The sequence below is a fragment of the Natator depressus genome, chromosome 25, assembly GCF_965152275.1.
Source record: "Natator depressus isolate rNatDep1 chromosome 25, rNatDep2.hap1, whole genome shotgun sequence".
Classification (NCBI taxonomy): Eukaryota; Metazoa; Chordata; order Testudines; family Cheloniidae; genus Natator; species Natator depressus.
This window is the reverse complement of record NC_134258.1, coordinates 560170-575199: the sequence shown is the minus strand read 5'-3', so window position 1 is coordinate 575199 and position 15030 is coordinate 560170. Positions and strand designations below refer to the sequence as shown.

Here is a 15030-nt window from a genome sequence, read left to right as displayed (position 1 = left end):
GACAGGCCAAACGGGAGTACTGCGAATTGGCAGTGCATGCCCCCCACTACAAACCTTAGGAAGCGCCTGTGAGGTGGGATTATGGAAATGTGGAAGTATGTGTCCTTCAAGACGAGGGCAACATACCAATCTCCTGGATCCAGGGACGGGATAATGGTGGCCAAGGAGACCATACGAAACTTTAGTTTCTTCATGAACCTGTTGAGGTGGTGCAGGTCCAAGATGGGTCTGAGGCCCCCCTTTGATTTTGGTATTAGGAAATACTGGGAGTAGAACCCCTTGCCCCTGAGCTCCAGTGGAACCTCCTTTGAAAGTCCTGCCAGTAGGAGGGTTCATATCTCCTGTTCAAGTAGTTGCTCATGAGAAGGGTTCCTGAAGAGGGAAGGTGCAAGGAGAATTGGAGAGATTATCCCATTTCTACTATGCAAAGGACCCAACCGTGCAAGATGATTTGGGACCACGCCTAGTAGAAATGGGATAGAAGTGCTGAAAAGGGTAAAGGAGGATGTAGTGCTCGGGTTGGTATGTCGCCCTGGGCGCATCTTCAAAAGGCCTGCCTGGGGCCCAGTGGTTGCTTGGACTACCCAGACCCCTGGTTGTTTGGGGATTGGGGCTGGTGACGCAGGTTGTGATTTCTCACCTGCCTGCAATTGTGGTCCTGACGAGGCTGGCCCTGATACGGCTGGGGCACAGCCTGAGGCCTAAGTGTCTATGCTGGGTGGCTGCTGTGTGCACCCCCAGCGATCTCAGAGTGGCTCGGGAGTCTTTCAAACTATGAAGCTTCAAGTCTGTTTTCTCTGAGAACAGCATGGCACCTTCAAATGGGAGATCTTGTATAGTTTGTTGGACCTCTGTGGGGAGGCCCAAGGCATGCAGCCAGGAATGTTGTCGCATTGTGATGTCTGAGGACATGGCGCAAGTGGCCGAGTCTGCTGAGTCCAGCATGGCCTGCAGTGATGTCCTGGCCATAGCCTTGCCCTCATCCACCAGGGCAGAGAATTCGGACTTGGAGTCCACCGGGAAAAGGTCTGAAAATTTGGGCATCGTGTCCCACAATTTAAAATTGTGGCAGTTAAGGATCACCTGCTGATTTGTGATGCAAAGCTGGAGCCCTTTGGTGGAGTATATCTTCCTCCCAAAGAGATCCAGCGTCTGTGTCCTTAGCTCGAGGAGTAAGCCCCTGCTGCCCTTGCCTCTCCCTCGCATTAACCACCGCCCCTACCACTGAGTCCAGTGGGGGATGTGTAAATAGGTATTTGTAACCCTTGGAGAGCATGAAATATTTTCTTTTGACCCCTTTGCTGTGGAAGTTTAAGAGGTAGGAGTTTGCCACAAAGTTCTGGTGTTCTCCTGAATAGTCTTAAATCAGGGAAAGTGCCACTCCTCCATCTGGATGCTCAGATTCTGAGCCACCCGCCTCAAGAGTTGCAGGTGGGCTCTGCTGTCAGGTGGAGGAGGGCCCTGGGAGGTTCCCACCACCACCTTGTTGGGTGAAGATGATGAGGAAGCCTGTGCCAGGGAGGGTCCCTCCTGCCCGCCTGGCTCCTCAAAGCAGCCTGTTGTCTGTCACCGCCCCCATCTCAGTGCCAGCCACTGTGCCCTCTGTGGCAACGCTGCCTGATGCCAATGCCAGTGAGGGGTCCCTAGTCCTGGATGCAGCCCTTCCCTCAGATGCAACCGAGAAGAAGTACCTGGAGACGGACCCCTGCAACGGATGGTACGCCCATGGGGTCCAAAAAGGCCACTGCGCTGGCCACAGCACCGGAGGGAAAATCTGTGCATATTCGCAGTCTGAGAGTTTCGCCGACTCCTGTGCCGGCTCCTCTGGAACACATAGGAGTCCGAGAAGTCCAAACGTGGTGACCAAGGTGGCGCCATGCCTGTCGGTGCCAGGGATTGGTGCTGGGGAGATGGGGATCGGTGCCGCATCATCACTGGTTTCCCCAGGTCTGCACCAGAGGCCTCTGAGATGCTTTGGGACCGGTGCCTCTCACATTGGTCAGGAGAGTGCGGAACCGTCAGGGCTAGGAGATCCCTGTCTGCCTCCAAGGTCTCCAGTGTGGAGGGAAGGTCCAAGTCCTCCACTTGGCCCTCCTCAAGTGGTGCTGGACTCGATGGGTCCTGGTGTGGGCCCGGAGTTGATGATGCCTGCTGGTATGCATGCGGGGAGGAGTGGCCCGGCACAGGTCTCACTCCTTTAGGTGGCTCATGCTCTCATGCTCAAGGGGGGGAACACCCCCGTCTGTCTTCCTGTGCTTCTTTTGTGGCACAGGTGACTGAGAGCAGTGCCACGATTCCACGCGTGAAGCAGTCTTCGGTGCTGGGGTGTGCCAGTGCCGTGGGTCTCTGACCCCAGAGTTCTTCCTTGGTGCCGCGTCCCAGATTGAAGCCAGTACGCTGCACAGCAATGCCGAGGAGCCCGGTGCTGCATCCATGGGAGGCTCGATTCTGACTGGCCACAGAGCTGCTTCCATAAGCAGCAGCTTTAGCGTGTGGTCCCTTTCCTTCTTGGTTCTGGGGTGGAAACTCCTACAAATTTTGCACCTGTCTGTTTGATGGGACTCTCCCAGGCACTTCAGACAAGCCGTGTGTGGGTCGCCCTTTGGCATCAGCTTCTGGCAGACCCCACATGGTTTAAACCCCTGGGACAGAGGCATGCCGGGGCCCAGGGAGAGGGAAGGGAAATGGGGGAAAACCCCCAGTAGCAAGGGTTCAAATAGTCTAAACGAATACTGAAATACTATTTTTAACTATTTACAGAAATACATGTACTACAAGCAAGCTAGAGGATTGTATGTTTGGACGAGAGAAGAAACGCTCCAATGACCTCAGTTGTGAAAGAAGCCAAGTGTTTAATGATAGGCAAGACTTCACCCAGGGGCATTATATACACAGGTACAAGTCCCATTGGGAACCATCACTACGTGAGTAAAACCTCTGGCTTAATTAATAAATATTAAATGCCACAAATAGAAAAATTTAACAAAATTATTCACAAAACAGCAATTATTCAGGCAACATATCAGGAATGAACATATATTTTTCTGTTGGCTAAGAACATGAGTAACTTTATATGCAGCTTCACAGCCTCTCGTACAGGTCCTAGTAAGACCAAAATACTGCAGGCTGAGTCATCACATGCCCACAGAGAGGCATTAATTGTAGGAAGAAACCCTCCAGGTCAGAAAACCCAAACGCAAATAAGCTAAAAATAGCAACTGTGGGAAGCACTGAGACAAAGCAATTTATCAAGAATGAAGTCCAGATGAAAAATAAAGTTTTATAACCAAGACTAACATCAGAGATACATCAGTACTGCAGATAATAACTAGGAATAGACTCACCAGTTTCTCTCTACTGACTATCAGCAACCCCCGGGCTCCATTGATCTGAGCAAGCCTGACTTTCTCATAGAAGGTGCAGTTCCCCCGCATCACCATAGGGATTCTGTTATGAAATCCCCCATCTGGTACATCAGAAGGAGAACACAACACAGATGCTGTTTGATCCTGAAGCTGCAAGAGGGACTGGAGAGGAAGAAACATTAGTTGAAAAACAAGAATCATTAGTTGAAAAACCAAGAGCAGAAACTTATACATGAAGTCTTAGGAAAAAATATCACTCTTAATTTCTTTATATTAAGCAAGAATTGCCATTTACAAAACAAACATACAAACAATCCCCCACCATCATCACACACACCCCCCTCCCTCCAGGATCTAAGGAGCAGGCACAAATATCTGCATGTAAGTTGTAGTAAAACACAACACTTCTATTAAAATGACGTCCAGGTTACTTTGAACATTCAAGTCAGGAAACGAGAGTTGTAGAGGTCTCACAGTAGCATGAACTGACACGCTGCCCATCTTACTTGTATTATAGACAGCACTACTAGCACCACCTACAGTTAACACTGCCCCACACTTAATATAAGACCCTATTTTCAGTTGCTTATAGCGTGGCCAAACTTTAACAATTTGGTCTGAAATTTTCCAAAGTGATCATCTGCCCCAGGCTGAATTTTTTTGGAAAGGTTCATTTAAAATAGTTCAGCTGCTTCCAAGAACAAGACTGGGGAGAAATGTTTTGCCAATGTTAAAAAAAGAATTGTACAACTGTTCTATTGAGAAACCTTAGCGATGCCATGTTTGATGTAGGGAACTGACATTTTGCAGAGGGAGGGGGTCGGCCTGGTGTCAGCATTGTGCTGTTTGCCATTCCCATGCAAATTAGCCCAAACTTGGACAAGTTGTAAGCTTTTGCACATACTCAGTAGAGACTTTTGAGAGCGAAGAAGCTAAATTATCCAATGATTGCATCTGTACTGAAGGTCCATCCCAAGGATTCAAGGCCTGAGCAAGACTTTCCCTGTAATTCAGGGTGGATAAAAACTAATGGTTTAAAAAAAAAAAAAATAGAACAACATTGATTTTTTAAAATTTAAATTGGATTATTTAAAATTGGGTTTTTATTGTTATTTAAATTATAAGTTTTTTTTCTGTTTAAAGTGAAATCTGACTAATACAAAATATTTTAAGGCTTAAACTTATTATAATCTCTTAAAACATTTAAATAAAAATGCTGAATTATAACATGAGAATGGCCATACTGGGTCAGACCAATGGCTCATCTAGCCCAGTATCCGGTCTTCTGATAGTGGCCAGTGCCAGATGCTTCAGTGAGAATGAACAGAACAGGACAATTTTGCAGTTGGACGTATCGGGGAGTCTTCCCCCCCGGTGCACTGAGCTGTCCCCTCCATCTTGGTTGCTGGGGACAGGGCATGGATGCGCTGTTTTGCAGTGGGGAATCGGGCCTTCCCAGGGCATTGACTTGTCCCCTTCCCCCCTCCCATCTCTGCTGTCTGTGCTAGAAGCCGCCAACCCGCTCCCCCCCCTCCATTGCAGGCTGCACATAGTGCCTGCCCCAGCCATCCATCCCTTGCCACAGTGGAGTATGAGCTGCCAGGGGGAGCATCCTCAGCCTGTCCCTGGCAGCTGGGTCGCTCAGCCGTTTTGCTGACTAGAGGCTCCCCTGCCAAACCCAGGGTTCCCCTGCCCCATTCCCCCAATCTTGGGGTCCCCCTCCAACTGACCCCCCCCAACACAACATGGCTACCCCATCCCTTCCGAAACATACTTAACTCTTCATACACCCTTGGTCAAATGACACTCCCCATAACAGCAACAGCCGCTTTAGAGCAACATAGCAAAAGGGCACCAATATGTTGCTACCAATGAGTGTCTACTGTCTGTTGAATAGCACAGTCCTAGTACAGATCCTTCAGGGATCCCACTATTTTACCTCTCTCCGTTGTAAAAACTGAACATTTATTCTTACCCTTTGTTTCCTGTCTTTTAACCAGTTACTGATCCAGGAGAGGATCTTCCCTCTTATCCCAGGATTGTTTACTTGACTTAAGAGCCTTTGGTGTGGGACCTTATCAAAGGTCCAGTACACTATATCCACTGGATCACCCTTGTCCACATGTTTGCTGACTCCCTCAAAGAATTCTAGTAGATTGGTGAGGAATTATTTCCCTTTACAAAAGCTGTGTTCGACTCTTCCCCAATATATTGTGTTCATCTATGTGTCTGACAATCCTATTCTGACTATAGTTTCAACCAGTGTGCCTGGTACATAAGTTAGGCTTAACGGCCTGTAATTGCCAGGATTGCCTCCAGAGCCTTAGATAAAGTAAGGCTGATTTTTAAACATTTGCCATTCATCTGGTACAGGGGCTGATTTAAGTGTTAGTTTACATAACACACTTAGTAGTTCAGCAATTTCATATCTGAGTTCCTTCAGAACGCTTGAGTGATACCATCTAGTCCTAATGACTTATTACTATTTAAGTTACCTATTTGTTCCAATATCTCCTCTACTGACACCTCAATCTGGGATAGTTCCTCAGATCTGTTACCCAAAAATAGTGACTCATAGGTGGGAATCTCCTTCACATCCTCTTCTTCATTGAAGACTGATGCAAAGAATTCATTTAGCTTCTCTGCAACAGCCTTGTGTTCCTGAAGTGCTCATTTAGCAGCTTGATCGTCCAGTGGCCTCACGGATTGTTGCGCAGGCTTCCTGCTTCTGAGGTCCTAAAAATGATTTTTCTGTTAATTTCGGTCTTCTGCTAGTTGCTCTTCAAATTCTTTTTTGGCCTGCCCAATTACAATTTTACATTTGATTTGCCAGAGTTTATGCTCATTTCTATTTTTCTCAAAAAGATCTGACTTCCCCTCTTTAAGGGATTTCTTTTTGCCCCTAAACATCGCTTTTACTCTATTGTTTAGCCATGGTGGCACTTCTTTTTTGGTCCTCTTTTTTTTTTAATTATTATTTGGGATATACATTTAGTTTGAGCCTCTATTATGGTGTTTTTAAATAGTTTCCATGCAGCTTGCAGGTATTTCACTCTTGTGACTGTTCCTTTTAATTTCAAATTTAACTAGTTTTCTCGGTTTTGTGTAGTTCCCCTTTTTTGAAGTTAAATGCCACTGTGAGGGGTTTCTTTGGTATTTTTGCCCCCTACAAGGAAGTTAAATTGAATTACATTGTGGTTGCTATTACTGAGCAGTTCAGCTATACTCACCTCTTGGACCAGATCCTGTGCTCCACTTAGAATTGAACCAAGAACTGCCTCTCCACTTGTGGGTTCCATGACTAGCTGCTCCTAGAAGCAGTCATTAATGGTGTCTACAATTTTTAACTCTGCATCATGTCCTGAGGTGATGTATACCCAGTCAATATGGAGATACTTGACATTTCCTATTATGATTGGGTTTTTTGTTTTTGTAGCCTCTTTAACCTCCCTGAGCATTTCAGAGTCACTATCACCATCTTGGTCAGTTGGTAAGTAGTATGTTCCTACTGCTATACTTTTATTATTCAAGCATGGAATTTCTTTCCATAGAGATTCTATGGTACAGTTTGAGTCATTTAAGATTTTTACTATATTTGACTCCATGAGCCTCGATCAAAAACTTTGATTTAAAAGCTGCTTTTCTGTACAAAAAAGAATCAGCGGGGAAAAAAAAAAACCCTAACTTTTAGGGTTAAGCTTTATAAATATGGCACAATAGGCCATGTATTAAGGGTTTGATCCTGTGGGAGACCCAAGAGCTCTGCTACTGGGTGCAAGAGACAGGCAAAGTCATTACAATCGTTGGGATCCAGCCTCTGGCTCCAGGAGATACCGTATATATTGTGTATAGGGTTGCCAACTTTCTAATTGCACAAAACCGAATACCCTTGCCCCACTACTTCCCCGAGAACCCACCCCTGCCCTGCCCCTTCTCTGAAGCCCCACCCCCCTCTCACTCCCACCCTTCTCCCTCTGTCGCTCACTCTCCTCCACCCTCACTCACTTTCACTGGGCTAGGAGTGTGGGCTCCGGGGTGGGGCCAGAAATGAGGGGTTCAGGGTGCAGGAGGGGGCTCCGGGCTGGTGCAGGGGGTTAGGGTGTGGGAGAGGGTGAGAGCTCCGGCTGGGGGTGCACGCTTTGGGGTGGGGCTGGGATGAGGGGGTTGGGGTGCAGGAGGGAGCTCTGGGCTGGGGCCAAGGTTTAGAGTGCGGGAGCAGGCTGAGGCAGGGGGCTGGAGTGTGGGAGGGGGTGCAGGTTCCGGCCGAGCGGTGCTTACCTCAAGCGGCTCCCGGTTAGCGGTGCAGTGGGGCTAAGGCAGGCTCCCAGCATGCCCTGGCTCTGCCAGCTCTTTCCAGGAGCAGTGCATGTCCAGCCCGTAGGCGGAGGCATGGCTGGGCAGCTCTGCGCAGTGCACGCTGCCTGGGCCTGCAGGTGCCACCCCCGCCGCAGCTCCCATTGGCCGCAGTTCCCAGCCAATAGGAGTGTGGAGCCAGCTCTAGGGGCGGGGGCAGTACACGCTGCTTCTCTGATCGCCCCTACACCTAGGAACCGCAGGGATATGCCGGCCGTTTCCGGGAGCTGCGCAAAGCCAGGGCAGGCAGGGAGCCTGCCTTAGCCCTGCTGCGCCGCCGACCAGACTTTTAATGGAACGGTCAGCGGTGCTGACCGGAGCCACCAGGGTCCCTTTTCGAGAGGGCGTTCTGGTCGAAAACCAGATGCCTGGCAACCCTAATTGTATATCTCATCAAGATAATACACTGATCCCTCCTAGGTGGTCTCATATTCCTATTTTATAGCTTCTCCCTCCCTGAGGTCTGACTGTCTCAGTTCTCAAATTATGAATATTTGAGACTCCACCCACCATGACACCTCTCCATCAAATGGAAAAAACACTGATCTGCTCAGTGACTACGAGCCCTTCTGGATGGTTATGGGGCACTTCATGCAAACAGCTTTGCTCTGTCTCCTTGCATGTGTACACAGATAAAAACAGAAATCCATTCATTTTGCAATTGCATCCCTCTGTCACTAAACAAATAAAATACTGCAGTGCAAAAGGCATTTGGGTTACTCAAGCAGAAGTCTTTGACTGTTTTTAGTTCTTTTGGGGGTAGGGCTCGGGTGGGGGTTATGTAACAAGGGAAAAGGAGCAGTGTGCGCAACCAAAAAGGATCAACACTGGTGTGAATACAGGACATTGTGGGCAGAAGGGACAAAATTCTTCAGACCACAGCCTCTAATGCTGATTTTAACAACTGGGAAAAAAATACTGCCACGGCTCCAGATTGTAAAAAAGACCTGTCTGGGAATATTTTCAAGAAATTCTGTTCCTTTGGGTAAAAGAGGATCACGTGCCAAATGTAAACAGGGCAACAGGAAGATGCAAGACTGAATGGTTGTCAGAATGAAACAGCATTATAAAAAATGCTCCTCAGAAGACAATGACTTTGAAGATGATGATGATGTGGACATGTCTGAACAATCTGGGATGAGCTAGTTAGTAAATTTATTTTTGAACCACTCTTATGGACTGCCTACCTTGTCTTACTATGCTAGTAAATGATAACAGATTATTGTTTTTTGGGTGGATTACTAGTGAATTTCAAAAATGTTTGTGTTCAAAATATAATTAATATGTTGGTTTGTTGTGGGAGTATTTATCAATTATATTTTTACTATTACTGCTGGACTTTTGAAATGATTCTTTTATTGCTCAGTATAATCAAACATCCAAAGTGAAGAGTTCTTGTTTAAAAGTGAAGTTTTATTAGGCATTTATGAATTTTAAAAATGTCTTTCAACCTGTTGCCAGAGATAAGAATTATCTAAATCTATGTAAACCCTTATGATTTATTAATTTTCCCACAAAACTGGGTTTAGAATGATACTATTTAAACAATGCTATGAACAGCTGCAGTATGAGGAATCTTTCATTTACAATCTCATTTTTTAAAGTGCACTGAGTAATACTCCGAGCGAGAGTGATTTTGTCTCAGGGTCCGACTTAGACATAAGGGGTTATGAACATCCATCGTCTGCAATGTCTGCAACTTCAGAGTCATCTGCTGGTACCACCACTAGTGCTGCAACTAAACACATGTCAGACAGAAAATTACCTGCATTAAAACAAAGAACCTGACCTTCATTATCCAGTAAAACTATGAATGAGTTCATAATCAGGACCAGCAAATTTCAGGAAGACTCCACAAAGGAAAAGATTGCTTGGATCACCTATGCAACAAATTCTCCCTTTCGTCTTGTTCAGAACAAACATTTCATTGACATGCTTTAATCATTATAGCCAGGCTACACTCCAACCGTGAGAGCAGACATTGCTGGAAGGTTGGTGGATACCATGTATGAAAAGGAAATTGAACGGTGTGCAAAAAAAATTGACAGGAAATTCATTAATCTAAGTCTTGATGGGTGGAGTAATGTACACAATGATCCAGTAATATGTGCTTGTGAGACAACAGGAAACGGAGCTGTCTATCTTATAGAAACAACGGATACATCAGGAAATGCCCATACAGCAGAACACTTAAAAGAAACAGCAGTAAAAACTATAGCAAACTGAACAAAAATTCAAGTGTCAAGTGAATAGCTAAGAATTGTCACTGAAAATGCTGCAAATGTAGCAAAGATGACAAGAAATCTAGAAGATAATGAACCTAAAACTTATGACATCTGGATGTAGTGTTCATTTCATGCATCTTTTAGCCAAAGCCTTGAGTACATCTCCAGGAATAAAGAAGAATGTTGAAATTGCAAAGTACTTTCATAACTACAACTTTGCTTCAGCTTCATTGAAGAAAGCAGGAGAATCCAGATGAATTCTCCCACAAGATGAATGATGGAATTCAGTGTTTGACTGTTTCGCGCTATCTATTAAGAACTCCCCTATTCTGATAATTTGTGAAGAAAATTGTGACAAAATAGATGGAACTACCACAGCCAAAGTAATCAGCATTGGACTATAAAGAAATGTAGAAGATATGCTGAATATACTGAAACCTATTTCCATAGGCTTGGACAAATGGCTGAAAAATTGTGGTTCTACTGTTGATGCTGGAAAGAACTTCAAGAACTTTTATTGAAGAAAGAAATACCCATCAACAATGTTAATTGTAGGAAGTAAAGAGGCAGATGGATCAAGCACATGCTCTACCTCCTCATTTTCTTCCCAATATTCTCAATCTAGAGCACCAGGGTAGATGCCTAGTTGCTGACAAAGATGCTGCTATACGACATGGGTATCTAATAATCACACATCAAATCATGCCAGCCATAATAAATTTCAGGATTGGAGGTGAACCATTCAAGCAGTTCATGTTTGCTGATGTTTTAAAGAAAGTCACAGCATTGAACTGGTGGAAGTCACTAGCTAAGCATTTGGGACCAGAGTTTTTTGAAGTGCTAAACCAGTTTTGACTGCTGTAGTCTCTTCTGCAAGCACAGAAAGACTATTTCCTTCATTTGAATTAATTCATTCAAAGTTGAGAAATGTACTGAGATTGAAAAAGCAGGAATTCCAGTCTACGAATAAAAATGAGGAAGGAGGAGATGAGATCTACTAGTTTTAAAAGTTTGAAGGTTAGCCTAAGTAACTTAGAAGACTGTCTAATTTTTCAGAGATGTAGGAACTTAAGTTCCAGTCACTTTCACTTAGGTGTATTTGAAAATGTTTCCAGGCTGACCTGAAATAATCAGTTAATTCACGGACTACAGTTAGCCCCTGTTTTAATAAAGAGGAGGTTACTCAGTTACTGCACAAGGTGCGGTTCTTCAAGGTCTCTCTCCCGGTGGGTGCGTCACTTTAGGTGTCGGTGCTTCTCAGCACCATTGATAGAGATTTTCGGTAGCAGTGTCCGTCCAGGCTACGCATGCACAGTAGCTGTCTTGCAGTGCCATTACGCCTCATACAACATGTGTGACACCCGAACCCCTCAGTTCCTTCTCTACCATGGAGTACTCACAGGAAACCTGAAATAGAGGGGAGGGGAGGGTAGTGGAACACCCACAGGGACACACAACTCGAAGAACCTCAGTTACTGCACAAGATGAGTAACGTTCTCTTGTTCTTCAAATGATGTCTCTGTGGGTGCTCCAATTCAGGTAATTGTAGGGCAATGTCACACTGTGGACAGAAGGGGCTTTGGAGTTGTTTGCATAGTTGAAGGGAGCACTTTTAGGCCTAGCATGGCATCTGATCTTGAGCTTTGAATGACTGCATAATAATTTGTGATTGTATGCTCAGATGCCCAGGTAGCCGCTTTACATACATCTATTATTGTACATAGTTCAGAAAGGCTACTGAGGTTCCTATTGATTATGTAGAATGAGTCCTGATCTCTACTAGGGGTTCTGTTTTATTCAGTTGATAACAGAGCTGGATGCAGCTAGAGATCCATTTTGACGGTCTCTCTGTGGATATTTTTCTTCATTAGTGATTCCAGGATAAGTTTTAGACTGTTTCACACCGAGGAGCCTTCCGGCCTCATAAAATGGAAGCCACGTGCACGGAAAAGTAGAAATAAATTCTGCCAATAGGCCCATTACTGCCTGACAGTTCTTCCACTGCTGGGGTGCTGTCCTTCTCATCACTCTTCCCCCTGCACCTGGCTGGAGAAGACAGAAGTAGTACCAAGCCTTGGCAACCTGCAACAGAAGCTGGGAGCAATAACCTGGACATTACAACATGGTGATCCACAGCAGCAGCTGGGGACTATGACAACCCAATACTTTCCTAGTCTTTTAGGTGTGGCAGGAAAATTCTTATCTCACTATTACATCTTTCCATGGTGCATGAGGAGAGACATATAGCTATAGTTTATTGAGGGAATCTGCTGACCTCATAAGTGTAGTTTACAGTACTTGTTACATTTCTGCCTGAAGGATTATCGCTTGGTGTGTTTTAAAAATATCTATTTTACCATTTGAATCCAACGATGATTTGGACTGCTAGCGTGCTTCCCCTAAGAATGGAAAATTTCCCTTTTGGGGATATGTATATACATACCCCTAGACCAGTGGCTCTTAACCTTTTCAGACTACTGTACCACTTTCAGGAATCTGATTGGTCTTGAATACCCCCAAGTTACACCTCACTTAAAACTACTTGTATTTTTAAGGCTGATTTTTTAAGCAAGTGTCACAGGACACTATTACTGAAAAATTGCTTACTTTTACCATATCATTATAAAATATATTGATTGGAATATAATTATACTTACATTTCAGTGTATAGTATATAGAGCAGTATAAAACAAGTCATTGTATGAAATTTTAGTTTGTACTGACTTCGCTAGTGCTTTTTATGTAATCTGTTGTAAAACCAGGCAAATATATAGATGAGTTGATATACCCCCTGGAAAACGTCTGCGTACCCCTGGTTGAGAACCACTGGCCTAGAGTAACCAACACATCTTTATGACCTGGTCTTTTCTGCACTGATTTGCCATGCTGCCCACTCTGAGGGTGGGCAGTGGAACCCATAGTTATGATTATCTGCTGTGCTGTACTCTGAAGGAGAGCAGGGAAACCAGGCTCTTTGCACATTTGTGTGCCGTGAGGAAAACAGATTTGCTTCGAGCTTCTTAGAGGAATCTGAGTCATACTATTCATATGATGATGGGGATCAGTGGGGCTTCCCTCCCCTTAGTGCTTTTTGTTGCACAGAGGGGTCTGAACATCAGCAGGACCCTTCTTTTTCTTATCCTCCTCATCTGATAGGGAGAGAGAAATTTCAGACTGAGTCTCCTGGAGAGGGAGGGTGTGAAAAGGGGAAGGAGGACACCTTGTGGTTACTCTTCACCCTTGGGGACTCCACTTGATACCGGCTGTCAACTAGACATGGAGCCATTGATCACTACCCGTTAAGCCCGACAATCTAGCCAACTTTCTATCCACCTTATTGTCCATTCATCCAGCCCATACTTCTTTAACTTGCTGGCAAGAATACTGTGGGAGACCGTGTCAAAAGCTTTGCTAAAGTCAAGAAACAACACGTCCACTGCTTTCCCCTCATCCACAGAGCCAGTTATGTCGACATAGAAGGCAATTAGATTAGTCAGGCATGACTTGCCCTTGGTGAATCCATGCTGACTGTTCCTGATCACTTTCCTCTCCTCTACGTGCTTCAGAATTGATTCCTTGAGGACCTGGTCCATGATTTTTCCAAGGACTGAGGTGAGGCTGACTGGCCTGTAGTTGCCAGGATCCTCCTCCTTCCCTTTTTTAAAGATGGGCACTACATTAGCCTTTTTCCAGTCGTCCGGGACTTCCCCCGATCGCCATGAGTTTTCAAAGATAATGGCCAATGGCTCTGCAATCACATCTGCCAACTCCTTTAGCACTCTCGGATGCAGTGCATCTGGCCCCATGGACTTGTGCTCGTCCAGCTTTTCTAAATAGTCCTGAACCATGCATCCGATGAAGTGAGCTGTAGCTCACGAAAGCTTATGCTCAAATAAATTTGTTAGTCTCTAAGGTGCCACAAGTACTCCTTTTCTTATTACATAGTTGAAGACTATTACCATGTTTCCACTCAGTCTTCTCTTCCCCAAACTAAACAAACTCAATTTTTTCAATCTTTCCTTGCAGGTCATGTTTTCTAGACCTATAATAATTTTTCTTGCTCTCCTCTGGACTTTCTCCTAATAGTCCACATCTTTTCTGAAGTGTGGTGCCCAGAACTGGGCACAATACTCCAGTTAAGGCCTTATTACTGCTGAGAAGAGTGGAAGAATTACTTCCTGTGTCTTGCTTACAACACTCCTGCGAATATGTCCCAGAATGATGCTCGGTATTTTTTTTGCAACAGTTTTTTTGTTGACTCATTTAGTTTGTGATCCACTATAACCTCCAGATCCTTTTTTGCAGTACTCCTTCCTAGGCAGTCATTACTCATTTTGTATTTGTGCAATTGATTATTCCTTCCCAGGTGTAGTACTTTGCATTTGTCCTTATTGAATTTCATCCTATTTAATTCAGACCATTTCTCCAGTTTGTCAACCTCATTTTGAATTTTAATCCTGTCCTCCAAAGTGCTTGCAATCCCTCCTAACTTGGTACCAACCACAAACTTTATAAGTGTACTCTCTGTGCCACTACCCAAATAATTTATGAAAATATTGAATAGAATTGGACCCAGGACAGCGGACCCCACTCGATATGCCCTTCCAGCTCAATAGTGAGCCATTGATAACTACTCTCCAAGTATGGTTTTCCAGCCAGTTGTGCATCCACCTTATAGCAGGTTCATCTAGGCTAGATTTCTCTAGTTTAAGAAAAGGTCATCAGAGACAATATCAAAAGCCTTACCAAAGTTGAGATATATGGTGTCTCCTGCTTTCCCCCATCCACAAGATGTCAAAGAAGGATATTAGATTGGTTTGACATGATTTGTTCTTGACAAATCCATGTTGGCTGTTACTGTATTACCTTATTTTCTTCTAGATGCTTACCAATTGATTATTTACTTCATTATCTTTCCGAGTACCGAAGTGCTGCTGACTGGTCTATAATTCTGTGGGTTGTCCTTATTCCCCCTTTTTTTAATAGACAGGTACTATATTTGCCCTTTTCCAGTCCTCTGGGATTTCTCCCATCCTCCATAAGTCCTCAAAGATAATCGCTAATTGGTCAGAGATCTCTTCAGCCAC

The 15030-nt window shown here is 44.8% G+C and overlaps 1 protein-coding gene across 5 annotated transcripts in view; it reads right to left on the bottom strand.

Moving 5' to 3' along the window:
* Positions 1–15030, bottom strand: part of SPPL2B (signal peptide peptidase like 2B) — a 94144-nt gene that overhangs the window by 53133 nt on the left and 25981 nt on the right. For all 5 annotated transcript variants that reach the window (XR_012636293.1, XR_012636296.1, XR_012636294.1 and 2 more), the window contains exon 3: positions 3345–3527. Coding sequence is in view for 1 of the 5 variants with exons in the window: in XM_074939590.1 (XP_074795691.1) it covers positions 3345–3527 (183 nt within the window). In the remaining 4 variants the exon portion in view is untranslated. The remainder of the gene's footprint in view (positions 1–3344; positions 3528–15030) is intronic.